The sequence below is a fragment of the Pholcus phalangioides genome, unplaced genomic scaffold (genome assembly GCF_987345545.1).
Source record: "Pholcus phalangioides strain wild (caught in Gottingen) unplaced genomic scaffold, Ppha-v1.0 ptg000008l_1, whole genome shotgun sequence".
Taxonomy (NCBI): Eukaryota; Metazoa; Arthropoda; class Arachnida; order Araneae; family Pholcidae; genus Pholcus; species Pholcus phalangioides.
The window spans coordinates 22,097,062-22,124,966 of record NW_028301601.1 but is presented as its reverse complement, the minus strand read 5'-3'; the positions used below and the strand labels follow the sequence as shown (position 1 = coordinate 22,124,966).

The window sequence follows — 27,905 nt, the reverse complement described above, 5'->3', positions numbered from 1 at the left end:
CGAGTAATTTAACATTATGAGGCTTATAAACCGGAGTGTTGTCCCTAATGCGGCCCTCGACTCTGCAGCTGACCACTATGTTGGCCCTTGAATAGTGAGAAGTTGGCCTCCACTGGCATATAGAAAAGAAAATTAATATTAACTCAACATACGTATCATTAAATCTACTCATTATAAGAACATAATGTATTTCAAAGTGTAATATATACCACGGAACAAGCGGTTTTTAAGGAATACTCACTGCATGCAACCCTAACATGATATACATGAACGCTGAAATTCTGCAACCGGACTTATCCCGTTGTAGAGATCTCTTCTAGTTTGGCTTCGTGGTAAAGTCTGGAATGCATGTACCCACTTGTGCGAAATTCTAACTTTTTCAAATATTAAAACCTTTCAAAATGAATTCATGTGTACTTTTATGTTTTGTTTCGCAGTCAGCCATGCGGTTTTTAGCGGTTTTCGTTTTGTTGGTGTGTGCAGCTTGTTACGGAGCTGAGGATGAAGGGAACGTCACTCCTCGGGGTAAGGATTTCTGTATTTTTCTTTGAGGTAGAAACAATACTTACAATTAATAATAATAATAATAATAATAATGTAATTCTAGGGATAAAATATGTGATTTAATTTGCAAGCTGCTGCATCTGTATTAAAATAAAAACTGTTTTTTTTGTCTTTAACTCAAACCATGGGCCTTTTTACGTATGGTCCATGTGCCACATTTGACTCTCGGAGCGTTTTGTCGTGGGCTTGCCGATTATTTTCAGAAAATGTTTGAAAAAATTCAAAACGATCAATTCTAGAATTAATTAAAGAAATAATTTCGGAATTAATAAATGAAATAATTTCGGAATTAATAAAAGAAATAATTTCGGAATTAATAAAAGAAATAATTTCGGAATTAATAAAAGAAATAATTCCGGAATTAATAAAAGAAATAATTTCGGAATAAATAAAAGAAATAATTTCGGAATTAATGAAATAAATAATTCTAGATTAATAAAAGAAATAATTTCGGAATTAATGAAATAAATAATTTTGGAATTAATTAAAGAAATAATTCCGGAATTAATAAAAGAAATAATTTCGGAATTAATGAAATAAATAATTCTAGATTAATAAAAGAAATAATTTCGGAATTAATGAAATAAATAATTTTGGAATTAATTAAAGAAATAATTCCGGAATTAATAAAATAAATAATTTCGGAATTAATAAAAGAAATAATTTCGGAATTAATAAAAGAAATAATTTTGGATTTAATAAAGGAAATAATTTTGGAATTAATTAAAGAAATAATTCCGGAATTATAATAAAAGATAATTTCGGAAGTAATAAAAGAAATAATTTCGGAATTAATAAAAGAAATAGTTTCGGAATTAATAAAGGAAATAATTTCGGAAGTAATAAAAGAAATAATTTTGGAATTAATAAAGGAAATAATTTCGGAATTAATGAAATAAATAATTCTAGATTAATAAAAGAAATAATTTCGGAATTAATGAAATAAATAATTTTGGAATTAATTAAAGAAATAATTCCGGAATTAATAAAATAAATAATTTCGGAATTAATAAAAGAAATAATTTCGGAATTAATAAAAGAAATAATTTTGGATTTAATAAAGGAAATAATTTTGGAATTAATTAAAGAAATAATTCCGGAATTATAATAAAAGATAATTTCGGAAGTAATAAAAGAAATAATTTCGGAATTAATAAAAGAAATAGTTTCGGAATTAATAAAGGAAATAATTTCGGAAGTAATAAAAGAAATAATTTTGGAATTAATAAAGGAAATAATTTCGGAATTAATGAAATAAATAATTCTAGATTAATAAAAGAAATAATTTCGGAATTAATGAAATAAATAATTTTGGAATTAATTAAAGAAATAATTCCGGAATTAATAAAATAAATAATTTCGGAATTAATAAAAGAAATAATTTCGGAATTAATAAAAGAAATAATTTTGGATTTAATAAAGGAAATAATTTTGGAATTAATTAAAGAAATAATTCCGGAATTATAATAAAAGATAATTTCGGAAGTAATAAAAGAAATAATTTCGGAATTAATAAAAGAAATAGTTTCGGAATTAATAAAGGAAATAATTTCGGAAGTAATAAAAGAAATAATTTTGGAATTAATAAAGGAAATAATTTCGGAATTAATGAAATAAATAATTCTAGATTAATAAAATAAATAATTCTAGATTAATAAAAGAAATAATTCTAGATTAATAGAAAGAAATAATTTCGGAATAAATTGATGGAAACTCAGAATTACCGAAAGAAATAATTCCAGAATAGATGAAAATTCGGAATTAGTGAAAAATAATAATTTTTGAGACAAATAAATTTAGAGTTAGTGAGAAAAATAATTTCATAATATTTAAGGGAAATTATTTCACAATCATTAAAACAATAATTGCATAATTACTAAAAGAAATTATTCCAAGATATATTTAGAACGAATTTAATTTCACAATTACCGAAATAAATAATTACGGAATCATTTAAAGTTATTTCAGATTGAAACTAATATCAGAATTTATTCAGTAATTAGTCAAAAACATTTTCAGGATTAGTGTCAAAAATATTTTCAGAACTAATGAAAACTGATAACTAATAAAAGAAATAATTTCACAATAACTAAAAGTCTTCAATTATTTTTGTCTCTGTTGTGGACAAACTCGGGGTCCCATTGGCCGCTTCTATTAAAATGTCATTAAATTCACATGACTTGGTGACATGCGGGTTTTGTGGGAAATTTCCCTTTGACACTCCGTTCCCCCCATGTCGGCAGTGCCGTCTCAAGGCATGGGCGCACCCGGGAACGGCCCGGGGGCCTCAAGTGAAAAAGGGCCTCAAAAAATTGAGATCTGGTTGAAATTTTCGAGGTGTTTTGTAGGCCTCAGAAAAATCGATTGGCCCGAGGGCCCATGATACTCTTAAGACGGCCTTGCATGTCGGAAAGGTTGAAGACCACCCCCCTCCCCCTCCCGACTTAAACCTAAACTATTCTACGGTACATTGAACGAGACAAACACAAAAGGTTCCATCTTTCTAGGTGTGCATTCATCGAGATATGTCCATTTGAAATCTATGACTGCCACACCATTTACAGCGGAAGCATTCTAGTAGGAAGTTTTTTACTTTAACCGACAAGTATAACGATACCGGGTAGTATAATTGCGCCCGAGTGGTAAGATGCTCGTCTACACCACCGTGAAGGTTGCTGTCACGATCCCGGATTCAAACCCAAAGGAGGATATAGGTAAGATATTTTCCCTAACGTACATGAGGCGACCACCGATAGGCAGCGCTTTCATTTTCCATCTCATTGATGGCAGTAAATTGCAATATAGCGATATCGCCATAGTTGGTGTTTGGAGAAGTGGTATAATGATACAAACCCCGTATTTTACCGTGACATATACACAAGTATATGTGGTGACCAACAGAAACATTTAAAAAAAATGTGACGTCATAAAATTTTAGATATTAACTTGGAAAAAAATATCATAATAATCCTATTGGGGTCAATCGGGGCCTTCGTGATTTTTCCCTTCGTAAGAAGGGAAGTTACGGGGTAAGAAGGGAAAAATCACGAAGGCCCCGGGTCAATGCTCAGCACTTATTTTGGATTATTCATTTTGAGATCGTCCCTTTCTTCACTGCCGTGAAGTTTAAGAATCGTAAGTTGCGGTACACCCGTTATAATAAAAGATTACAAAAAATTTTTGAAATTATACTATCGATATAAATTTTTATAATTTAAATTTAATGGTAACATATGACACTTATTTTTCCAACAGATCCCGAAATCGAAGAAGATGAAGTATTTCCTCCAATGGAAAACTTAGACTTATTCGAAGGTGACATCGAGATAGAAAATGAAGAAGTTAGTCTTTACGCACACACATAAAATAAAAATTTAGAAATTTCGAAAATTTTAAAATGTTTCACAGATGATATTTTTCCTCTCCCAACGATATAGGCACGTAGTGCTGCCATAAAAGGTGATGCGAAACGATGGCCGAACGGCGTAATTTACTTCAGCATAGACCCATCTCTTGGTAAGACAGTCACCATTTATATACAGTGTTATAAAAATTTAACTAAAACTCACTTTAAAATATTCAGATATTATCATTATTTTAAATAAATTGAGGGATGTTATTGCACTTTTAGTTAGTTAGTGTGGCCTACTACTGAAGTAGACTGAAGGTAAATTTTCATTTTTTTAATAAAATTTTGAACTGAATACTTAAGTTTTCATTTAATAACGATGATGGATAAGAATTTAGATTTTGTTTAAAAATAATTATCAAATGGACGTAACTTTGAGTTACTTTAAGGTTTTAGATATAATGAATTGAATGTCTTATAAGTGGCCCACTAGTGGTGCGTTTACTTTGATTAGTTTTCAAAGAAGAAACCTTCTCCTATTTCCATTTTTTTTTAGAAAAATGGCGGGGAAAGATCCAGAGGGCAATGTGGCACATCCAGAACAATACATGCCTACGCTTCGTAGAAGACGAAACTGCTCGTAGCCGTATACACATGGACGCTTTCATGGAGTACGTAACTACAAAATATTGAATATACAGGGTGGGCAAAAATAAGTCCACCGTTACATTCTGAATATTAATGAAAATTCAATTAATCGACACAAAAAAAAGTGGTTTATGGAAAATTTTCCCCCGACTTTTCTTACACAATATTTCGCTCCTAGCACGTTTCGTCTCCGGTACATTTCGCCTGCCGTGACCGTATGAGTGACAATGTGCAAGTAAGTCGCTGTATGAGTCACTGAGTGACAGTGTGAGTGATCAAATGAGTTGGGCATTTGTCCAATGACATTTTGCCCACTCTGACCACATGAGTGATCTTATGAATGATTGTAGGAGTGACCAAGCGAGTGACAGTATGAGTGGTCAAGTGAGTAACCTCACTTGGTTACTCATAGGTTATTCAAACTGTCATACAATCAATCACACACTCATGTCATTAATGCGGTCACTCACTTGGTCATTTAAACGGTCACTCCCTGATATAGTCAATCGCAAAATCGGTTATTCATACAGGCACTCATACGGTCAATTGCACACTCACTTGGTCAATCACCTGATCATTTGGTGACTCTCACAGTCAGTCACTAATACGGTCAGAGCAAGCGAAATATCAGATGTGAAATTTCCGGGGACGAAACGTACCAGGGGCGAAATTTCCGGATTCCAAAAATAAGTGTGGTCTGTAAAATCACTGGGGTGATCGAGACTATCCCGGAATCGATGTTAGCAGGTATGTGGGGTTCAAATTGAGTATCGCTTAGATGTAGCCTGAGCTATACCGTGTGCTTATGGTAGTTTTAAGTAACGCAAATGGTAACAAGCATTTACTATGAACTATTTATGCCGCATTTTATATGTTATGTCGAGGTGTTTTTATGACAGCACCATCTGTGATCGAAATTCTGAACTTTTCTTAATTTATCTAAAGAAAAATAACTCTGGCCATGAGTATTTTGATGCGCAAACGAATTGTTTTTTTAATATTAAGTGGTTGATTACTGTGGAACCTCCCCCTAACGGATACTCCCCGTTAATTTATACCTCCCGTTAACGGCCACTTTTCTGATCTCCGGTCCCGTGGAATAGGGCTTTACTGTATTTTACCCACCGTTAGCGGACACTCTTAATAGCGGACAATAGTCTCAGACAAACTGTAATTTTTTTTTCAAACACTGTTCTTAATTTTTTTTTCATAAACAGAGAATTCATCTCATTCAACGGTGATTATGTATAATCCCAAGCTCGTGTTGATAAATATATAAAATCGTCAATTAATTACTTAATCAACTTAACATAACTATGTTAAGTTCAACTTAACTAACTATGGATGTTGATTCCAAATGGTAATGTTGGTTTTGTTTGTTGATAACATGTGAAGAAAGTCAACATTTCAAGACTTATAATATTGTTATGAATGTTTTCTTCTCTTCTTCACTTACTGTAATTAGATTTAATTTTTTATTGTAATATATATGTGTAGTGCACACGCATCATGTACGGATAAAAATAATTGGTTTGATGAAGAGAAGTAGGGTTATATAATAATAAAGTAGTATAAAATCTTCCATATTTACCAGACTTTCCCACTTTATTTGAGAATTATGCATAATCGCCAGTAAAAGGAACAAATGTAGGAAAATTTAATCAAACTTTCTTTATCGAGACAGTTGGTGATTATGCATAACCACCGGTGTATCACTTTTATTTCAACGGTATTTCACAGTAACATACATTTGAACATTAAAATGAATAGAAACCAACGGCGACCGAAGCCAAATGTCGCGCTTTGTGAAAGTGAAAGTCGTATAAACGAGGTTCTATTGTATATCGTACCTCTCCATTAGCGAACACTCCCTGTTAGCGAACAAAATTTTTAATTCAAAATTCCGTTATCGAGAGATTCTACTGTATTAATTTTTAAAATGTGTCATGACTCATGAGCGATACTCTGCATATCCTGTATTCTGGAGTACTATGTAAAATTTTTGCAAAACAATCTATATTATGTTGTATGGTCGACGCTCGATACAACGACCTCCTTCGTCCCGTCGAAAACAAACGTTATACTGGAAGGGTAGTTTTTTCGAAAGAAAAACATGTATGTGATAGTCGTTGCATGGAAACATTAGGGACTTACCTGTCGTATTAATGATATGCAAACACCAAACGTGCCCCCCCCCCTGTCCCTTGTGGGATATAAGCAGGCTACCTTGCGGCTGGGCCATGCTGGAAAAAGAAGAAAAAGCCCCGCCAGTCACCAAGATCACGGGCCGAACCCCGGCCGGCATTGTGCCACCGGACCTCCGACCCACGCAAAGGACAACAAACACTAACACCAAGCATGGCCTTCGATTTGAAGCAGATTACCTAGCGGTTAGGTCATGCTAGAAAAACTCTCTTGATCTCCGGGCCCGGCAGGCATCCCCGGCCCGTAAGCCACAGGATCCAACCCCACCGGGGGGCCCCCCATCGCCTCCGACTCACTTCAATCACACCCCCCTCCAAAGTCCTCGGAAACTCCCGCCGGCCACCAAGGAGCCCGGGCGGATCGCCCTCAAGAGACCAACGAAAACATCTCGAGCCATCCGCCTTCATTCCGTACTCTGTCGTACTCTGTCTATAACGTGGAATCGTTATAACGAGCGTCGACTGTATATACGTATATGCCGCTTACGAATATTGATTACAAATTTATAGCCGATGCAGTTCAAGTCTCGGCAGGACAGGAAGTAAACAGACCCTGCATTTGGCCAGTGGTTGTGGAAACTTTGGAACTATGGTGCACGAACTCCTTCACGCAGCCGGACTTTTGCACGAGCACACCAGGTCCGACAGAGATAACTATGTAAGAATTTTAAGCAACAACATCAAAGATGGTGAGTATCTAAGAATATTAGCAATTAACTCAATTAAAACCCATAAAACAATTTTAAAATATTTCCACGTCCCCAATAAAAATGCTACTTTACTCAATTGAATTCGGATATTGAAATTTAAAATTTTGTATCGCATTATGTTCTGAAAAAAATGATTGGCTAAAGGTTTCACTTGTGTTTTTTTTACTTTCACCGACAACACAATAATTTTTTTTTTAAGAAATTCGATTTGAAAAATAGTGATATTAACTGAATTTGATCTCGTTAAAACTGGTGAAAAGCGATTTCAAGAAGTACTGACGGCTTGCGCTTTTCAACAAATACAGTGAAACCACGATATAACGATATAACGGGGAAAAGAAAAAGCATCGTTGTAGAGGGATTATCGTTGTATCAAGAATTGGCATTATCATCACGTGCCATCAAATATATGTTATTGGAGGCATCTTTTATAAATCGGCGTTGTTAGTACCACCAGAAAATGTGCTTTTATGCATCTGGAAATTGTAATTGATTGGTTTATTAATGGAATTCAGTTACATGTTTTTTTCCTGTAAAGTTGTTTATCGCACTTTGCTATTGTGCCTTGCACAGAAAGTAGTGATAGCAATAACTTCCTTTGCGCTTTCAGTGATACACTGTGGTGTAAATTAAAGATGTTATGAGACGCCTTTAGGAGAACGAAAATGAGTTACGATGTTAAAATAAAATCCAAAATGAATTTGAGCAAAATAAGGAAAAAAAATGTCGTTGTCTGCTTTATAATCTCTTAAAAAAATATCGTTATGGAGCGATTTATTGTAGTAGATATACTCGATTATCGTTGCAACGAGAGAAGTGTAACATTGAACTATAGGCAATGCCAAACAAGATTTGAAAAAAAAAAATCATTGTAGAGGGATTTATCGTTATATCGAGTGTCGTTGTAGCGAGGTTTCAGTGTGTAATATGTATCTTCGCAGGTGCAAAGCATAATTTCCTGAAGCGAAGAGAAGGTGACGTCTTACTGAGCGACTTCGACTACGATTCCATCATGATATACAGGAGCGCCGCATTCGCTAAATTTCCTGGACTCCTTACAATCGAGCCGTTGCAGCCAGGAGTGGTCCTGAAGGCTTCTTACACCAAGCACAGTATGACTCCGAAAGATATCGAAGGTGTCAACAAACTGTATAATTGCCATTAGTACATCTGTGACCTCATTTAGGCATCAGTTACCTCAAATGAATTTGTATCAGTTCGGAAATAAAATTTAGAAAACGCATGCCTGGAATATAATTTTGTTTTTCTCTCTCAACGTCTTTTAGCCATTAGAAAACTTATTACCTAAACATTTTTGTGCACATTCAAGCTGAATAAAAAATTAAGACCCTAAATACCACAGTAGAGGGCAACATTTCTCAACCTTTCTGAAAGCAAGGACCAGTAAAATGTCTGAAACAATTCGACGAACCATTTCTATCCCGCATTACGGGACATTCTTTTATTTTATAAATTTTTATCGTTTAACGATACTTATTTGAATTTGTAATAAGGTCGTGAATAAATAGCGTTTTTATAACTTTATAAATTATATTATGATATAATTGTTACAATATATATAAATACGAATGGTCATCTCACATACTTGTCAGGTTCGACGTTTTTCAGCAAATTTTAACACCAATTGGTGATTTTTCTGACTTATGAGAACGTTTTCGAAGACGATTGGCAATGTCCCATATTTCACCAATTCGAGATCCCAGTTCCTCGTATTTTTCCTGAACTAAATATGGTTATTAATTCATTTGAATGTTTTTGTGAAACGTGTTTTTCATATAGAAATGTCCTCTCCACTTAATACGAGATTCATTGAAAGACTGATTTATTTGTGGAGATGAAGATTACAAGGAAGAAAATTCATCTCTGCCCCCACGGAGACTCAACCCCCGGTCCTTCTCTTGCCGGACCAGTACTCTACTATCTAAGCCAGTGGTTCTCAATCGGTGCTCCGTGGAGCTCTTGGGGCTCTGTGTGAACTCCCCAGGCGCTCCGCGGCAGCTCGAGAAAAATACAGAAAACCGTAAATTCGGAAAAAATACGAGAAAGTATTTTTGAATAATAATAAATCAGTTACTTTGATGAATGAATGAAAAACAGCAATACGTGGCTCCTCCATAGAAATTATATACCAGAAAGGGCTCCGCGAGTCAAAAAGGTTGAGAACCGCTGATCTAAGCTATGGAAGCAGATAGAATACTCCAACCTTGGAGCGTATATATATGTTGAAAGGCTCCGACATGGAGGGGCTCGAGTCCCAGTGGGGGCAGAGATGAATTTTCTTCCTGTTTTTGTCATTGATTTATAAGTTATTTATTTCTCTACGTTTGCAACAATTATTTGTTTCTATATTTTTGTCTTTCAGTAACTCCGAATTTTCATCAATTCGGGAATTATTTCTTCCATCAATTCTGCGTTTCCATCAGTTTGTCCGCTGGAGTCATTTCTTACATTTATTCTAGAATTATTTCTTTCATTAATTTTGGAATCAATCGTTTTTCAATGTTTTCAAAAATTTTCTGAAAATTATCGGAGGGCCACGCGACAAAATGCTCCAAGAGCCGAATGTGGCCCGTGGGTCATGCATTGAAGACCCCTCTGCTAGAAAATAGTGGGTATTTTGATTATATCGTCCTTTTTAAACTGCAAGGCCATCTGTTGAAAAGAAAAGCCGTCTGGCAGTCGAGTGGTTAGGGAACTAACTTCTTACCGTCCATGTCTGGGTTCGAATCCCGGTTCGGGCATGGATGTCTACTAACACTATCGCTTTTTCGCCAATTTTTGGACACCCTGTATGGGAGCATACACTATCGTGCTTTAGCACTAAGAAATGCTATAAGTGAATGCTATTGATGTTGCAAATACATTTTTAAACTATCATATGAAAACGCACGAAATTATTACCCAAAAAAGCGAAGTTTGAAGTTCGCACAAAAAAAAAAAAAAAAAAAAAAAAAAAACCACGATTCCGGATGTTAGAAAGCTTCAGTGAGTTTGTAGCATCTAGGATTTAAAAATTGTCAATTGGTGAAAAGACCAATGCTTAACGTCACGCACAACCATTAAGTTATTTTTCATTGTTGGAAAGGTTTCGGTTTTGTCCGCTTTTGTTTTCTCAGCCAATAGCCATGGAAACGTTGCGCGCTTCGAAACCAAACCCTTTGCAACAATGCTTTCGAAAAGATTTCTGGATGACACCGATTGCTTACTCTCTCTACGTCGTGATGGTAATTACTTAATTTTCAAAATAGGAAAAACCTAGCAAATGGAAGGGTGAAAGTATATGATTGGGGGGGGGGGAGAAAGTCGATGACACTTCTTGATAATTAAGAAAAAAATAAATAAATTGACTAAGAAAAAAAAGTGTGTCATGGCCTAGATGCTTTTTGATATACACTTATGTCCATAAATTGAGGATAACGTCAGCTCCGGCAAATAAAGGTTCAGAAACAAAACAAACGTTACTTATTCATAAAGCCCATTTATTAAACAAAAGATAAAGAACAAAAACGATGGTGTATGTATGATACCATTCATAAAAACTACGATTTTTGCTCCCTGGAGCAATTGTAAAAAATACCTCCTTTACAAAAACTTACTATTACATGGTTGGTATGATGGTTAATACATTGTATGTCTTCCATGCGATGAAATACAGTCCGTGCAACGCCTATGCATGCCGAGTATCAAATTATCGATCTGATCTTGGGGAAGATCACTCCACTCAGCAAGCAATGCTCTCCGAAGTTCCGGTACACATGTAGGAGGTGGTTGACGGGCTGCAACTCGTCGGCCAAGCATGTCCCACACATGCTCTATCAGATTCAAGTCAGGTGAGAATGCTGGCCATTCCATACGGGTTATATCCTCAGATTCAAGGCATTCGTTTACGATGTTTGCTCGGTGAGGACGGGAATTGTCATCCATAAACACAAATTCTGCGGCACCCCTAAACAAACGTACATGTTGTTCCAGAATGATGTCCCGATAAATTTGGGCTTTCATGGTTCCGGTTTGAACATGCAGATCTGTTCTGGAACCCAGTATAATTCCACCCCAAACGAGCAATGCTGCACCAACATAACGGTGTCCTTCAATGATGTTGTCTTGGTGGTAACGGATACCTGGCGTTCTCCATATGAAAGTCCGACGTGAATCAGACTGCAAACTAAACCTGGACTCGTCGGAAAACATCACACAAGCCCACTGTGACGATGTCCACATTGCACGTTCTCTACTCCAGACTAATCGCTGCCGACAGTGAGTTGCCGTGAGCGGAACACATCTGACAGCCCTGCGAGCATATAGACCAATATCTATCAAACGTCTGTACACAGTTTGCCTTGAAACTGTGGTACCCGTGGCTGCAGGTAGCTGACGAGACAGGTCGGATGCTGTGCTCCGTCTGCTTCTTTTGGCAGTTACTGCCAAATACCGGTCTTCATTCGGGGTTGTAACTCGGGGGCGACCTGTACTGTAACGTTTACTGACATTTCCGTTATCTTGGAATCGTTGCCAAAGCCTAGAGATGACACTTTGGGCAATTCCAAGTTCCTCGGATACTTCCATCTGAGTACGCCCACATTCCAGGCGGCCGATAATTCTACCACGTAAAAAATCATCCACATGCGTCCTCTGTGTCATAACTATTCGCTTATGGCACTGAGCGCCTTACAGAACTCTTGTGAACAATTTCACTTCTTTGCCACCATTCCTTATATATCCCCCCCCCCTCATCATGTCATTGTGACGTACTATCGGCATCATCTGGTGGCTTCCTGAAATTTGCATATAATTCTTGCAGATGTGTGTGATAATTCTACAGGTGAAATTTTTACTTTAGATTTCGATTTCCGTGTGATTCTGAATTATCCTAAATTTATGGACATGAGTGTATTAAAAACAGTTTAAAATTCGACTCACAGATGACGCTACACCAAAAAGTTTCGTAAAATGACTCGTAAAATGCGATACAAACAGCTAATTAATTTTATAATTGTAAGATAGAATCCAGCTTCACAAGGAGTTAACATGCTTTTGTGTCTTGATGGATTGGCCGAACACGGCTCCGAGTAAAAACTTGGGCACCAAGTAATTGAAGACTTTTATTTGTTCTCAGGTCGTTTCTTTCACCAATTCTAAAATTACTTTAAATAATTCTGAAATTACTTCTCATTGTTTATGAAACTATTTATGTCACGAAATCTGGGATTATTTCTGTCACTAATTCTGAAATTATTTCTGTCACTAATTCTGAAATTATTTCTGTCATTAATTTTGAAATTATTTCTGTCATTAATTCTGAAATTATTTCTGTCACTGATTCTAAAAAAATATTTCTATTATTTCTCTCACTACTACTGTAATTATTTCTTTTCTCCCAGTAAATTCAAAATTTCATTAAAAATTCAAAATTTTTTTCTTCCAGTGATTCTAAAATTATTTCTGTTATTTCTGTCAGTAATTCTGAAATTATTCCTTCCAGTGATTTTGAAATTACTTATATCATTTCTGTTACTGATTCTGGAGTTATATCTGTCACTAATTCTGAACTTACTAATTTCAAAATTTTGCCACTATTATCACACATTCTTTTTCATTTAGGGGTTTCAAAGTTTCAAATAATTTCCGTAAATTGCGTAAATATGTATGTCGACTTTTCACTGCAGAGATAATGAAATTAAGGTTCCCAAAATAAGTGTTTGCCCTTCCCCCCCCCCCCCCCCCCCGTAGAGTTGGCCTAAGCATAGCGTCCCTACAAGGGCGCAGGGCGGTTTCTTTTATTATCATTTTCTTCTTTTTCGCACTATAAATTCACTACAGTGTGACCATGAAAAACCTGATCGGGGGAGGGAAGCCTGCTAAAGACCCCAGTTGGGCGCCAAGATACAGTATGTGGGGTTGGGGCGCAATCAGATGCGCAGCGCTAATGATAGTGGTGTGCATGCGTGCTTAATATATATATGTATTTCTTTATTATTTAATCGTCTGTCAATGTTTTTCAGCTATACCCCTAAAAACTGTCGGCGGGCCCCGGTAAAGAGGTCCGGGGGGGGGGGCTACATTTGACCCCCGTCCATGCGTTGAAGATTCTTGATGTAGGAAATGAGTCGATATTTGAGTCAATCTCCAAGGAGAGTCAACTCCATTCTACCATTGAAGAAAATACTAGTTTTTAATGCTAATAATAATCACCGAAATGAGAGACAAATGATTTTCCCTTAAAAAATAATATTCAGTATATAGCAGCGCAAAAACAATCAGTTAATTGTTTCTTGTTCCATTCCCATGAATCAGCACCTTATAAAGATAGAAGGCCTCCGCAGTCTGCTTGTGACGTCAGTAAGTAGTTCATGTTCCCTCAGAATATTCAGGGAAAAAAATTCCCTGCTCGGGCCAATATCATCGTTGTGAGGAAAAGAAATGATCGGGCTCAGAATTGGCGATTTCTATGCCCCCACATCCAATCACTATGCGGTATTTGTGAGCCAACCGGGTAGATTATACGTCAAAATAAGAAACGAAATAGGATGCTGTGTTTCAAAATGTGGTAAACGTGTTAGGTAGTCTGAATGGCGTTTATGGCAAAAGGTGCAGAGGCTTTTTATCTCCAGGAGGTGCTGCATGAATCCCCTGAAATCTCTCCAAGGACCCTGATGGACCCTGAACCGTTGTTTTCATGGAAAATGTACGGAGCTTTTTTTGTTTGTAATCACCTGAGAATGGAAGGAAGAGTTTTTTTCTTTCGTCTCTTTTTTTAGACCGTATATGGAATTTACAAGTTGTTCTTCATTACGTGAGCAAGGGTGCCGCATTTTAGCGACTTCTGACGTTGGTAAATGCACGTATCTTTGGAATAAGAGGGGGCATGACCCTGAGTTCGACTGAAAAAATTGTTTGTCTTGACATGTATTATCACTTTTTGTCACTATAGCAGTAGATTTCTGCAATCTGCGCCTATAGCGCTAATGACTCTCATTACACTATTTTTATCTTCTCAAATTCCATTAACTCTATGTGTAAAACTCATTTTACGTTTAAAAAAAAGTAAGAATCGCGAAACGACACTGATTGGTCGAAATGCAGAACAGATGTTGTGGGACCTGACATTTAGTGGCATATGGTCACAACAATACCAAGAAAATAATACCTTTTTACGTTTTCTTTAGGGTAGAAATGAATTTTTTCAGCGTGACATGCGTGTTTGTGAAACATCTGCCGAAAATGGATCCAATGTAATTAATACTTTTCACATTTCACTTAGTGCCGCTAACCGAAGAAAGTATTTCATGTCTTGTAAAAATAGGCAACTTCAACGATTCAGCTAGCATATATCTATCTGGTGAGTCAATTGATATGACCGTAAAGATTCAGTTTTGTGCACTGTGTATTAATATTGGCTACATACATGATTTTTTAAACATTAATAAGTAGAGCCCAGAAGTTCAGACAAAATGCCATAAATGCCTTTATTTGCCTTTTTGCAAAATTTTTTTTTTTGTGAAAATGCCTTTTTTGAACTTTTTCTGCCATAAATGCCTATTTTAACATAGTTTTAAGTTTATACGTGAATTTCAGAGGCCATAATCTGCAAAACTTGGATATTTTGAGCATAGAAAACAAAAGAATTGCTCTTTTTAAAATTTTCGAACTCTCAGTAGTCTTATATGAATGTAGAAATAGTATTATTTATCATCGAAAAGAGCCCCCCACCCCCGCTTTAGACTCGAACGAGTGTCTGAGCGATAGAGAACTTGGTGTTACCAACTTTACTTTGACTGGATGGTGTTAGACGTGAATGATTTTGTTTCAGATGAACGCAGCTCATGTTAGAAAATCCAGGCAAATGTGAAATTTGCTTTTCCGCATGCTTCTCACAACATGTCTCGCTCAGGCATAAACTGCATTGTACACGTATAGCTGACCGATGACTGTCACAAGAGGTTATCAGTTAACGTTATGGCTCACACACAGTCAGGGCTCTGCCCCCCCCCCCCCAGCGCTGTCTTAAGGCATGGGGCCCACCCGGGCCTCACAAAAATGAATGTTTTTTTTTTAAATTTTGAAGAATTTTCCTGGTAGGGCCTCAGAAATATCACTCGGCCCGGGCGGTGATGCCTTAGAAGGTGAGTACATTTTTCCATTGGATGACTTGTTTTCCAGAGGAGGTCGACGCTCACATCTAGGGAGATGTGGAATTCTCGCAGTGGTGTGCACTGCTTGAGATAGTCCCCTGGTGCTAAGTCCTGTCTGAGTTCAAGGGAATGGAGTCCACCAACTAAATTTCCATATTAAGAGACATTGCTATTATGTGAAATGTATATTATTACTGGAGCCTAGATTATATGCAAGTGCATATTTAACCACTTTTTATAGTTAATGCATATATAAGTGCATGAAATCACCGAAGTTGATTTTTTTAGTACTTTTTCCTATTGATTGCATTGTACAAATGTTTGCAAGATTTATCTTTCCATTTTTCAAATTTTATCAATTTCTTTAATTTTTCCAAGAAAATATTTTACCATTGAGTATTCATTGTTTATTTTAGGGCATATTTTTAGGCACTGCATGTATTTAGGCGCATTTTAATGCACATTTTCAGGCATTTTTAAATGCATATTTTCAGGCATTTTTAAATGCATATTTTCAGGCATTTTTAAATGCATATTTTCAGGTATTTCTATAAATGCATATCTTCTAAAAATGCATATCTTTACTTCTAAATGCATGCGTTCTTCATTTATTTCGCATATTTTTTAGTTTTACTGTACGTTTTAATTTTCTCACGTTAGGCCGAGTTCAGTGCTTTTGATAGAGTATTTTCTTTTTTCAGTTTTGCGCATATTTTTCTTTTCTTCAGGCATACCTTTTTTTCTTTTTTGTGCATGTTTTTCATTTTTAGGAAACTTCAGCATTTTTAAATGCATAATTTTTTAAATTTATCGTATACTTTTCATGGGGGGCCCATTCAAGTATTACGTCAGAAGATTTTCGGACGTTTTAGACCTCCACCCCCGTTAACAAAATTTCGTCAGATCCGCCTTCCACCTCCTAACGCATAATGGGATCAGACACATACACGGGGGGGGGGGAGAACGAGCCCCTATATGCCCCCCCCCCCAGACAATCAAAAATTTATTTTTGATACAAAAAAATAAATTTTTGATTTTTGATAGAATTAAAATATCGGAAGAAAATACCTTTATATGCTATTGCAATCAATTTCTGTTAATTTCAATGCTATCCTAAAGCTAATAACTCAAAATTTATGTTTAATAAATATATTGCGACGCATCCACAAAGCCTTCCGTAACCCCTTCCAAAAGTCGATCCTGCGTACGCCTCTGATACATGGCAGAGTCTGACCGCCACCATCTGACACTGCTGTAGTGATCTTTGCTATGTACTCATGGTGATTATTTTTCACATGAATATATATAGACTGAAGGCATTACATTTTAGCTCGGGTTTGAAGTTTATTACTAATTACTGGTTCAAGTTGAGCATTAACCATAGTGATGGTATAGATTGCCGTTGCTTGTTGGTGCTAAGTACCGAGCATTGAACTCTCGTCTTCTTCATCATGAGAAGAGATGGATTAAATTAGACCATTTGAGTAATTTGAAGAAATTACTTTCTATTTATCGATGCGATTAATGGAAATATGGATGTGTAAGATCTTGGCTATATAGCTTAAGATTACGATTTTTTTTCTTCTCCCGAGTGCAATATGTGCCCACACCACGCGTGATCAAGTATTTCGGTGGAACGGTAAATAAATACACCAAACGTTTGCTTTGCATAATGTCCCACCGACGCACAAACCAATTGTGGCCACAGCTGTCCATCATACAAGAAAATCGTTTTGACGAGTATTAGGTAATTTGCTTGTCCCGTAAATCGCAGCTTGTTTTCTCGTCAACATCATACAGGAGCATACATTGGTACAGTGCGGGGGGGGGGGGTGATCCCACTCTACCACCGCCATTCACGAAAAATTGTATCGTTAACAAAGGCGGCTGGGTGAAAAAAGACAATTGCCTACGATAATCATGTACACCTTCGGTGAACTCCGTTCGAAGAGCATGCATCGGCTTATGTACGGGCCATTGATTTCCACTGATTTCTATCATATAGCCTATATGTTTAATTCTGTGGTGATCCATGTGGGTCCTTATAATGCTGTATACCCGTTGCAATGTGTTTTTTTTTTTTTTGACTTGGGTTCCTCGCTGGTGTGGCGGGTATGCACGGGCGAGCGTGGTTGTCGCTAGCTCGGAACGGCGGGGGATCTCTGCGGGGTTGGACCCTGCGGCTCTCGAGTCGAAATGTCCACTGGGACTGGATACCGGGAGTGCTTTTCCAGCATGGCTGAGCCGCAAGGTAATCCACTTACACCCCGCAAGGGACAGAACATTGGCCATGTTTGGTCTGGTGGTGACTTACGTACGGGAGTCCAGCAAATCACCCAAGGACAACGCATATAACGCGCTGAGTGGAAACAAAACAGTTTAGCCGACACCCCCGCCCACCTATAAGTGAGACAGAACGAGGGACGGGGGGTGTCTGTAGAGGTCTACTAGACAAGGAGGTATATAGAGGACTTATTAATGGAGGGTGTTAGTTTAGGTGCCCGCAAACTAGGAAAAAGGATTTCCCGTTTTTGACATTCCTAGTAAAGATAAAATAAAGAATATTCCATATTTTTGCAAAGGGTGGTTGACGATGTAAGCATCATTCAAACCCCCTCTTCCCTTTGTTATCAAAAGTCAGAAAATCCGAACCAACCCCCCCCCCCCATCGATACTGACGTTAATTACCCCAAAGAAATAATTTTAGAGTTAATGAAAATTGAGAATTTATGAAAGAAATAATTTCAGAGTTAATAAAAAATAAGTGATTCCAGACTTTCATGAAAGAAATGATTCCAGAATTAATGCTAATTATGTTAATTTCTTAAGACTTGTACTATGCTTTGTTTTATTCACTTATAAATTACGGTACAATTATATGGGGTGGAGACTATAAAACTAATTTATTGCCTTTATTTTCAATACAAAAAAGTGTTCTCAAAATTTTGAGTCGGGGGTGGGGGGGGGGTCATTCTTCTACACTTTTTAGAAATCTTAATCTGCTACCCTACGCCATAATGCTCTTTTTCGTATTATTCTTTCCTTAAACCGTAATAAAGGATAATGCAGTTTAAAAGATAATTTTTCGGAGAGACCTCACATATGATTTAACGTATTCCTACTTTTAGGAAAGAGATTTTTCGTAAACATTTTTATTATTTAGCTCCGAAATAATATAATTCACTACCACCAGAAATGCAAAATATACCCACACACGAGGCATTTCAAAATTATTAATTTCAATAGACGATGTGGACTCTTATTTTGAACTTTAGGAGGAGCAATAAAATTTATTCACTTTAGCTTTGCCACTTTAATTATGTATATTTTTCAATTTAAAATTAAATGTACTTGTTTGTGTTTGTCTATGTATGTGCGAGTTTCATTTTTTTCTTCATATATTTTTTTATCTAATGTTTTGTGTATATTTTACATTTCTCGCCATGCATTAAGAACTTTGTCATTTTTGTATTGCGTGTGTGTTTTTTCGTTGTTGATTTTTTATCTTTACATTTTTGTTTTAAAATTTCACATTGAATTGTTAATTGCAATTTTAATTGGGTTGCTATATATTTTTTTTGGAAATATATGACATCCATATTTGTTATGGGCATCTTTTTCTCAGCCACCTCGTTGGGCATTTCGCCTGTTGTGGCGTTGTATTTGTATAATTTTGTCTCGTTTATGTTGTATATGTGCCTTTTTTTTTAAATGTTTCTGTTCATGTCGTATGTTTTATATATTTTATTTCATTAATTATCATGTAAATTTTCAATCATCCGTACAGGCATCACAGCCTCTGGATGATAAATATGTTTTACGAAACAAATGCTAAATCTCTGCATGTTGAAAACGAATAAATTTGACTTGATTTGATGAATTAATGGAAATTCAGGAACAGTAAAAGTCATAATGAAAGAAATTGGCTGAATCGATTAAAATTCTGAACTAATGAAAGCATTCGAAATGTGGGGTTTCCCCTTTTTCATTCAAGAATCACGGTCCCTTTGGCCCTCAACGAGAAATGAAGATGAAATTTATCCATCCTGGGGGGTTGGGGTGCGACGAAGTCTCGTTCGCGAGATAAGTTTTCGCATTATAATTTTTTTTTGTTTTCTTAGGTGAAGCTTAGACGAGCTTTGTTTTACTTTAAAAAAATTTAATTGATATATATCTATTAGGGGGGGGGGGGCTTTGAAAACGCGGGGCTCGATGCAATTCTATGCACCTATCAACCACCCGTGAGGACTGGTCTGCTCGTGTATCTCTAGAAGGCGATGCTTGAACTTGTAGAATCGGAATTTCCACTGATTGTTTGGTGCTGCCATCTAAGCTCTTCTTCTTCCCTTTAGTTTATACAAGCCCTTATGCCACTATAAGCCATATGAGCTCAAAATTAGAGGTAACGACTGCAGTGATGGAATCAAGGCGCAGGAGTTTTCATTCAATGCATTTCCCTGAGAGAAAAATCCGCAAAACTGGACGAAAAAGTATAAATTTCCACTATTTGATTTAACTGTTAGTGCTTGCGATCTACTCTTTAAATTGAAGACGATTCAAACGATGATAATAAAATTCGGATCAAGACGCAGGGATTTTCATTCAGTACGGTTCCTTACGAGCGGGGCGCACAAACTGAACTGAATAGCAAGTTCAGTTCTCTCTTCGGGGCATAAGGAAACTTCCGAAACATATAACCTACGATAAAGCAGACGTCAATAGAAATTTTAATTCTGTGCGGTTCCTTTTAAGCCAGGTTTTCCTAGGAGCAGGTTTCTACAGCGCAGCGTGAAAACGCTGATTGGTCGAAAAAACCAGAATTTCAGGTTTTAACCAATCAGTATTTTCACGTTAAATTCTACTCCTAGGAAAAGGGTTTCTACGGTGCGTGCAGCGTGAAATCGCTGATTGGTTAAAAACCTGAAATTCACGTTTTTTAACCAATCAGCGTTTTCACGCTGCACACGGTGCAGGTAACCTGCTCCTAGGAAAACCTGGCTTTACTGACAAAGCGAACAAACTGAACTGATGGGTAGTTCAGCTCTTTCTTCAGGGCTTAAGGAGACGTCAAAAAACGAGGAAAATATTGCCGAACACAGTTTGACTCAAAGTTTTGAAATTTAGAAACTTTCCTGCAAGTTCACCTACTCATCGGTAGATGGCTGTACACGCACCAACAGGACTCATACATTATTCACGGTTACCAGACGACCTCTAGCAGTATTTCCTCCTTTTGGATGTCATTTCAAGCGTCCTCCTACGTTTCGAATAATTTTCAGGTTTCTGGAATTATTATTTTTTTCTTTCTTAGGAATCTTTTTAAATTCCCAGAATTTTTTTATGTTTTTGCTTTCTTTTGCGGTTCTGTTTCAGTTGGGAAAAATTATCGTAGTGGACAGTTTTATTAGCCAGAATAGTGGCGCCATTTGTCGTGAAAAAATTGGGAAAAGTAACGTCAGTGAGGGTGTGTGCCCTGGCGTCCTCCTTTGTCAGATTTCGAATCCGGTAATCCTACATATATATATATATATATCCCATATTAAATTAAACTTATTTTTAACTAGACCCCGGAAGTTCAGGCAAAATGCCATAAATGCCTTTTTTTTGCCTATTTTCAAACTTTTTTTTTCTAGAAATGCCATTTTTTTTAACTCTCCCTGCCATAAATGCCTATTTTAACACTCGTTCAATTTTTTCTTTAGCCAAGAAGATGGCGTTCGTATTCATCTTCACATGCAATTTTTTTATAGAATTTCATTGCTAAATTTTACGTAACAAATCGCACTTTTCCCGGAGGCATTTTCGCCACTGGAAGCCATCTCAAAAACTCCCTGAAAGTTCTAGTTTGAGCGCTGTCCTCTGATGGAAGCAACTAAAGTTAATATACATCTTTTCTAACTCAAAACGTACATCGTCTGAATGAAATACGATGCAAACATAGGCGGAGATAGACTTGGAAGTGTTTTACCTACCGAGCCTAGGGCGACCACCGATGGATGGAGCCTTCATTTCCCACCTAACTCCACTGGTTGGAAATTGCCGTATATCCTTGTTGCCAATAAAATGTCCTTCAATATGTATTGTCATATGATTATTTTATTGCCAAAATAAAATTTATAAAAATGTGTTTCTGAAAACGTGGTCAACACACGCTACCCAGGTTCCCTTAAAACCCGAACTCGGCCAGTTCGCAAATTGGCCAATTCCGTTGTAAATTTACTCGGCTAATGTCCGAATTTCGGGCTTCAGCCAGCCAGCTACTGTATATATCCATGTATCACAAGTCCGATGCGATTTGCTGCCACATCTGGATTCATTTCTGAAAATCGGACTTTAGCAAAACTCTCGGCCACTTCACGCCGAACTGGCCACACTTCGGGCTTTGGCAGTAACATAAAATACATATATATTTTACAGGAAAAACTTCAGTATGACGCTTCTTAGAATTTTAATTTTATCACTGTGTATGGCTTATTACACTGCTCAAGATGAGGAAGGTGTTACACCACAGGGTATGCATGTTGATATATTTTAACCATTAGAGAACACTTTTTGACTCAGAAATCGTTTCCGATGAATTTTCATTCCGTAATCAATCTTATTTAAATTACAGATCCCCAAACAGAATTCGATCAAATTAATCCAATGGAAAATTTGGATTTATTTGAAGGCGACATAGCGTTCGAAAATAAAGAAGTACGTCGTCTTTTTTTTGCATAAAATATCCAAAATTACCAATTAATGCAACAAATAATTTTTACATTTTTATTGATCATATAGGCTCGAAGTGCTGCTTTGAAAGGCGAAACTAAATTATGGCCGGATGGTATAGTGTATTACAGCATTGATCCTTCTCTTGGTAAGACTGAAATGGTTTCGAAATTAGGACGGAATTATATGAATGTTTTCATTTTCACACTGAATTTCTTGGATTGAAAATTATCAATTAGCATTATGATCTATGAAAGTGCCTTCAACGGCCATTAGAGAAACAAGCTTCCGAATTCTTAATCCATATTTATCGAGTGGTTGAATAAGAGCAGTTGTTTCTGGTGGAATATTCAGCAGCTGAACTTTTTTATTTGGAGGTGTGGCCCATCTATAAGCCCATGATTTTTGAAAGATGACCATGAATCTACGAGAGAAAGTGTTTCATCTGAAGTATGTTTTTTTAGCCATGTTCTGAGCTCCTGCCCACCCATTTTCCCTGATTTGTAAGCAACCATGTAAATATTGTCAGGTTGGAAATTTTTTTTCTTCGCAATAGCTCCGAACTTGCCAGTATTTTGCACGGGACGCACGGCAAACACAAGTGATAGTAATTTACCGCTCTTACTTATTATAAGCACCATTGTGTTTGAATGAGCCATAGAACTGACTGACTGTGTGCAGTGTGCTTTCAACGTGCTTCTAACCTACATATTAAAGCGTGAGTCCTGAATGAATTTCTTTATTGAAACTGGATTGATCTGCATTGAATATCTGATCATCTGTAAGTTGCAAGTCCTTGGAAAAAATTTTAATGCCATTAATGAAAGCTCGCGCATATTGGTGGATGTCTATGTCAGCCACCGAATCCTTTCGGGAAATTTTTCCAGTTATTTTACGGCTCACGATGTCGAATTTTCTTTTGAAACGTTTGACCCTTGTGTCAGAACCGCACAATGAATTTTGGTTCAACTGATTTGCTTCGAAACATGCCCAGAGCTTTATATCGCAGTCGTGAACATTGATCCAAAGTTTCCTGGAATTTTAAAATTTATGGAAAAACATAACTACTGATTTGCGATTCACTTTTTCTCTCTCGCCAATCATTTGAGAACGTTTCTCCCACCATCTAACTGCTCCACGCAATTGACATGTTTGAATTTGGATTTCACACTAGTGAAACTTCTGCAAACTTTCCTGGATTTCTGACCAGAGGATGAATCATTGTCGAATGACTACTTGCCAGTGTCACATTCAGCACTTTCACCATCACTAGATAAAACAACATTGTTGATTACTGCTACTCGTGGGGACAGTATTTCCATCGAGGCATTCACAACCATTTAAAATTGCAGCAATTCTTTATTTTTTAGATTGATCTCTTCAACAGTAATGTTTTGAATCTCCGGCCTCTCTTCAAACTGCGAGAAATGTTTGTAAGCTGTCCATGTGTTGATGAATATTTTTGGTACAGCATCCATACCACATTGTATGTATTGATGTAGCTCATAGTTTCAGAGCACAAATGGAAACACAGAAAACGAATTGTGAGCAAAATTTAGAATAAAAAGAATGAGCCGAAATGAAAAGCGCCAACTTGACCATAAAACTTGTGAAATACCTTATATGAATTCGAACACAAAATCAAGCAACTTTAAGATATAAAATTTGAAAATTTTAAAGGGAGTTGAACACTGTCGAGGCAAAGTTGATCAACTATTCCATGACCCATAATAATTCCGCCAGATATATTTATATTTTCGTGCATGTTTTAACGAGCACAATTAGTGGCAATGTTTTGGAAGCTTTTTGAGGATGACATCTTCTGACCCTTTCCTTTTTTAGAGCAGTTTTCTTGAATCGCTGGTCCAATGCCGGTACTCGATACATTTAGTTTTAATAGCTTAATAACTTGTTTATTTTTCAGATTTAAAACAAAATACTGTGTCTAAATCTGGTTTTTTTTATCTCTGTTGCCGTCAGCCGGTTGCAAATTATTTTTTCCTCATTCATTTACTTTTTTTGCTTGTCCCCAAATTATTTTTTCTTATTTACTTTTGCATGTCTACAAATTACTTCTTCTATTTATTAAAACTTTTCTCAAAATTTTTCCTTTCGGGAAGAAGAGATAGATAAATTAGTGGTGGACTGGCAGAAAAATGAATGAAAAGGTCTGCCTTTTTCTGCCAGTCCACAAATTATTTCTCTTATTTATTTATTTTTTGCCGGTAAGCAAATTATTTCTCCTATTTAGTTTTTGCAGACCCCGAAAATAATACCAACATTTTTTTGTCGGCTCCAAATAAATTCCTCTATATTTTGATTTTTTGGCCAGTCTTCATATTAATTCTCCTATTCTCACCTGTCCGCTAAATTTTTTTTAACCGTTTTAACCGGCCCGCAGGTTTATTAGGTTGATAACACTGCAATAGAGCGCACGTGACAATTCACAGGCTCGGGGGCCAGATACGGCCATCAGATTCATCATCCATCACCCAGAACTTAATTTGATTCGTAATGGATGAAAAATGTGTGACATTAATGACTGACCTTAATCCTAAAAGTAGGAGTAGCCCCGGGACAAAAAATTCACTTATAATGTAACGAATTTATTGAAAAGTTTGGAAAGTTTTTGATGTGCGAATATAATAGCAATGTTTAGAATGCAAATTTAGTTTTTTATTAGTTATGTAACGAGGAATGTCTATGGGTAAGTAACTATTCTTTTCAGACCTGAGCAAAAACTGACAATTAAAATTTATTTTTGTTCATTGTAAGATGTGAAAGAACTTTTAAAAAATAAAAATTGAAAAAAATGATTATTTGATTAATTAATTTGGTGCTCTCACGCATACCTCAAATCTTAACGCGAAAAAGAACCATTGAAAACAATTTAAAACCATTAAAACTGTCAAAAAATATGTACAAAAATGCCTCTGAAAAGCGGAGAGATTAAAAATAAAATTCAATTATGAAATTTATTTGAAAACTCCAAATTTTTATATTCTCTGTTGCTTATACACCTGCACTCATATCTACATTTAGTCATAAAAAAAATACTTAAGAAAATTAAGATTTTATAGTGAAAATCAATCTCCGGTCACTTTGATCGATATCGGTACTTGTAAATAAAACGAAATGTCAGTCCTTCTAGTATTAATACTTTCAATCGACTTTCACAGATCCATTGAGGAATTTGATTCAACTAGTTCTCTGGCATGCACAGAATAACACATGCCTACGGTTCGTTGAAAACGAAACCGCTCCTGACCGAATACATATGGACAGTTTGAAGGAGTGAGTATTAGTTCTGATTAGTTTCTTCAAGTGATAAAATTTGATTAAGTGGGGAAAAAAGTTTTTAAGATGAACTTACATTTAATATTGAATAATAATTTACCATTGAAAAACACGAATGGAATTTCAGGCAATGCAGCTCCAGTTTTGGAAGGACAGGAGGTGTGCAACCGCTGCATCTGGGTGAAGGTTGTGGATTTTTCGGAACGATATTGCACGAGCTCCTACATGGTTGTGGTCTTTTACATGAGCATACCAGATCCGACAGAGATGACTACGTCGTCATCATGTGGCAAAACATAAAAAGTGGTATGTGATTCAATTGAAATTCATAAAAAGGTCCTAACGGGAAATACTGTACTTGGGTATTGAAACATGAGTGCGCACATTTTCACCACAAATTCCTAGTAAAGAGTCTTCTGTCAAATTTTTAGGAGAGAGAAATTCTGACATATTTTTAGGAGTGTGTGTGTGTGTGTGCTCATTTCCCACATATTTCTAGTAGTACGCAATCTTCTAACGCAGTTTCAGGAGAACGTACACTTACCACGCATTTCTCGGGTAGTTCCCAATCTTCCTAGTCATTTCTAGCGGTACGCAAGCTTTCTGAATATTTCTGGTATTACGCAATCTTCTTACGCATTTTTTGAGAGCACGGACATTTACCACACTTCTACTAGTATGCAATCTTCCTACGCATTTTTAAAACGCACAATTACTCCACATTTTTAGGAGTAAGCACACCTACTATACATCCTAGAAGAATTCGCTATCTTTTTACTCATTTCTAGCAGTACGCAAGCTTCCTAAGTATTTCAAGGAGTACTCAAGCTTTTTTAAGTATTTCTAGGGTACTCAAGCTTCCTGAATATTTCTAGGAGTACGCGACGCTCCTACTCATTTCTAGCAGAACGCGACGCTCCTACTCATTTCTAGCAGAACGCGATTTCCTACGTATTTTTAGGAGTACTCTCATTTGCCGCTCATTTTTCGGCGTACGCATTTCAGGAGCACACAATCTTGTTACTCATTTCTCATAGGACGTGAATTTCTTAGGTATCTCCAGCAGTACGCAAACTTCTTACGCATATTTCTAGGAATACGCACTCTCCCTACTCATTTCTACAGAACACGATCTTGTAACGCATTTTTAGGAGTATATCTCATTAGCTGCTTATTTCTAAAAGTACGCATATTTACCACACATTTGTAGGAGTACACAATCTTCATATTCATTTTTCTCTCTCTCTATTTTTTCTTTTACAGAAGCGAAGCCCCAATTTGAGAAGACGAAAGAGGGAGACATTTTACTGACCGACTTCGACTACGATTCGATCATGATATACCGGGAGCAAGCATTCGCTAAGAAAAGTGGACTAAAGACGATTGTACCATACGGACCTGGTTCGAAGGGAAAAGTTCTCAAGGGACCCTACACTAAATTAAGCATGTCTCCGAAAGATATAGAAGGTGTGAATAAACTGTACAATTGCAAATAGCGATCTGTTAGCAATGTTTTGTAGTGGCGAGAACATGGAAATAAAGTTACAAACGCATGTGTGTATGAATTATTAATAATTCACACAATTTATAATTTCCTTAGCTATAATTTATATAGCTAATTTATTATATATTATTTATATATTTCCAAGCTATAATTTCCTTCAATTCAAAGCGAGATTTTTTTTTTTTGCATTTTTTCAAAATATTTCATTTCATAATTTCCAGCAATTTCTCCGTCAATAGATAGTTTTTTTTTACAGAATTTTGCCGTAAAATTAAAGAATAGTGGTGGCAGAAACTCTAAAGTTCTTGGGATAAAATAATGGTTTCAGAGACAATTTTTTTGGATTGGATTTTGGTTTTTTTGGCGCAAGGACCATCTAGATCAAGCTGCGTCAAGACAATTTTTCTTGGCTAAGTGGAAATCAAAACTTATTATGTGAGAAAAACTGCTTTACAAAATGAAAAATTGTTGGGCCAAAAAAAAGTGATGCTAGAAAATAGAATATTCCTCGTTCAGAAAAATGCTATCAGAAGCTCAGAAATTTTTTATATCAGAGATAAATGATGTCAGACACTCGAAAGAGTTTTTGGCCAGAAATAATAAAAATGACATAAAAAAAGTTTCTAAGGAATTTTGTTTTCTTCCAGAAACTTCAAAATTTTCAGGTCTGAAAAACGATGTCAGAAAATCCACAATTTTTTGGTCAAAAAAATTGTTTCAGAAAATGCAAAATCACGCCTGAAAATACAAAATTTTGTGGTCAGG

General features: G+C 36.2%; 1 protein-coding gene across 1 annotated transcript in view; it reads left to right on the top strand.

The window, feature by feature from the left end:
* Positions 1 to 27,189, top strand: part of LOC149083986 (uncharacterized) — a 28,703-nt gene extending 1,514 nt beyond the window's left edge. The window contains exons 2-14 of the mRNA XM_089235244.1: positions 438 to 525; positions 3,820 to 3,905; positions 4,002 to 4,080; positions 4,470 to 4,584; positions 7,276 to 7,454; positions 8,417 to 8,639; positions 8,839 to 8,844; positions 22,046 to 22,140; positions 22,242 to 22,324; positions 22,409 to 22,487; positions 25,519 to 25,633; positions 25,764 to 25,942; positions 26,900 to 27,189. Of these exons, the coding sequence (XP_089091370.1) occupies positions 444 to 525; positions 3,820 to 3,905; positions 4,002 to 4,080; positions 4,470 to 4,584; positions 7,276 to 7,454; positions 8,417 to 8,639; positions 8,839 to 8,844; positions 22,046 to 22,140; positions 22,242 to 22,324; positions 22,409 to 22,487; positions 25,519 to 25,633; positions 25,764 to 25,942; positions 26,900 to 27,132 (1,554 nt within the window). The 5' untranslated portion in view covers positions 438 to 443 and the 3' untranslated portion in view covers positions 27,133 to 27,189. The remainder of the gene's footprint in view (positions 1 to 437; positions 526 to 3,819; positions 3,906 to 4,001; positions 4,081 to 4,469; positions 4,585 to 7,275; positions 7,455 to 8,416; positions 8,640 to 8,838; positions 8,845 to 22,045; positions 22,141 to 22,241; positions 22,325 to 22,408; positions 22,488 to 25,518; positions 25,634 to 25,763; positions 25,943 to 26,899) is intronic.
* The last annotated feature ends 716 nt before the right edge of the window (positions 27,190 to 27,905 follow it).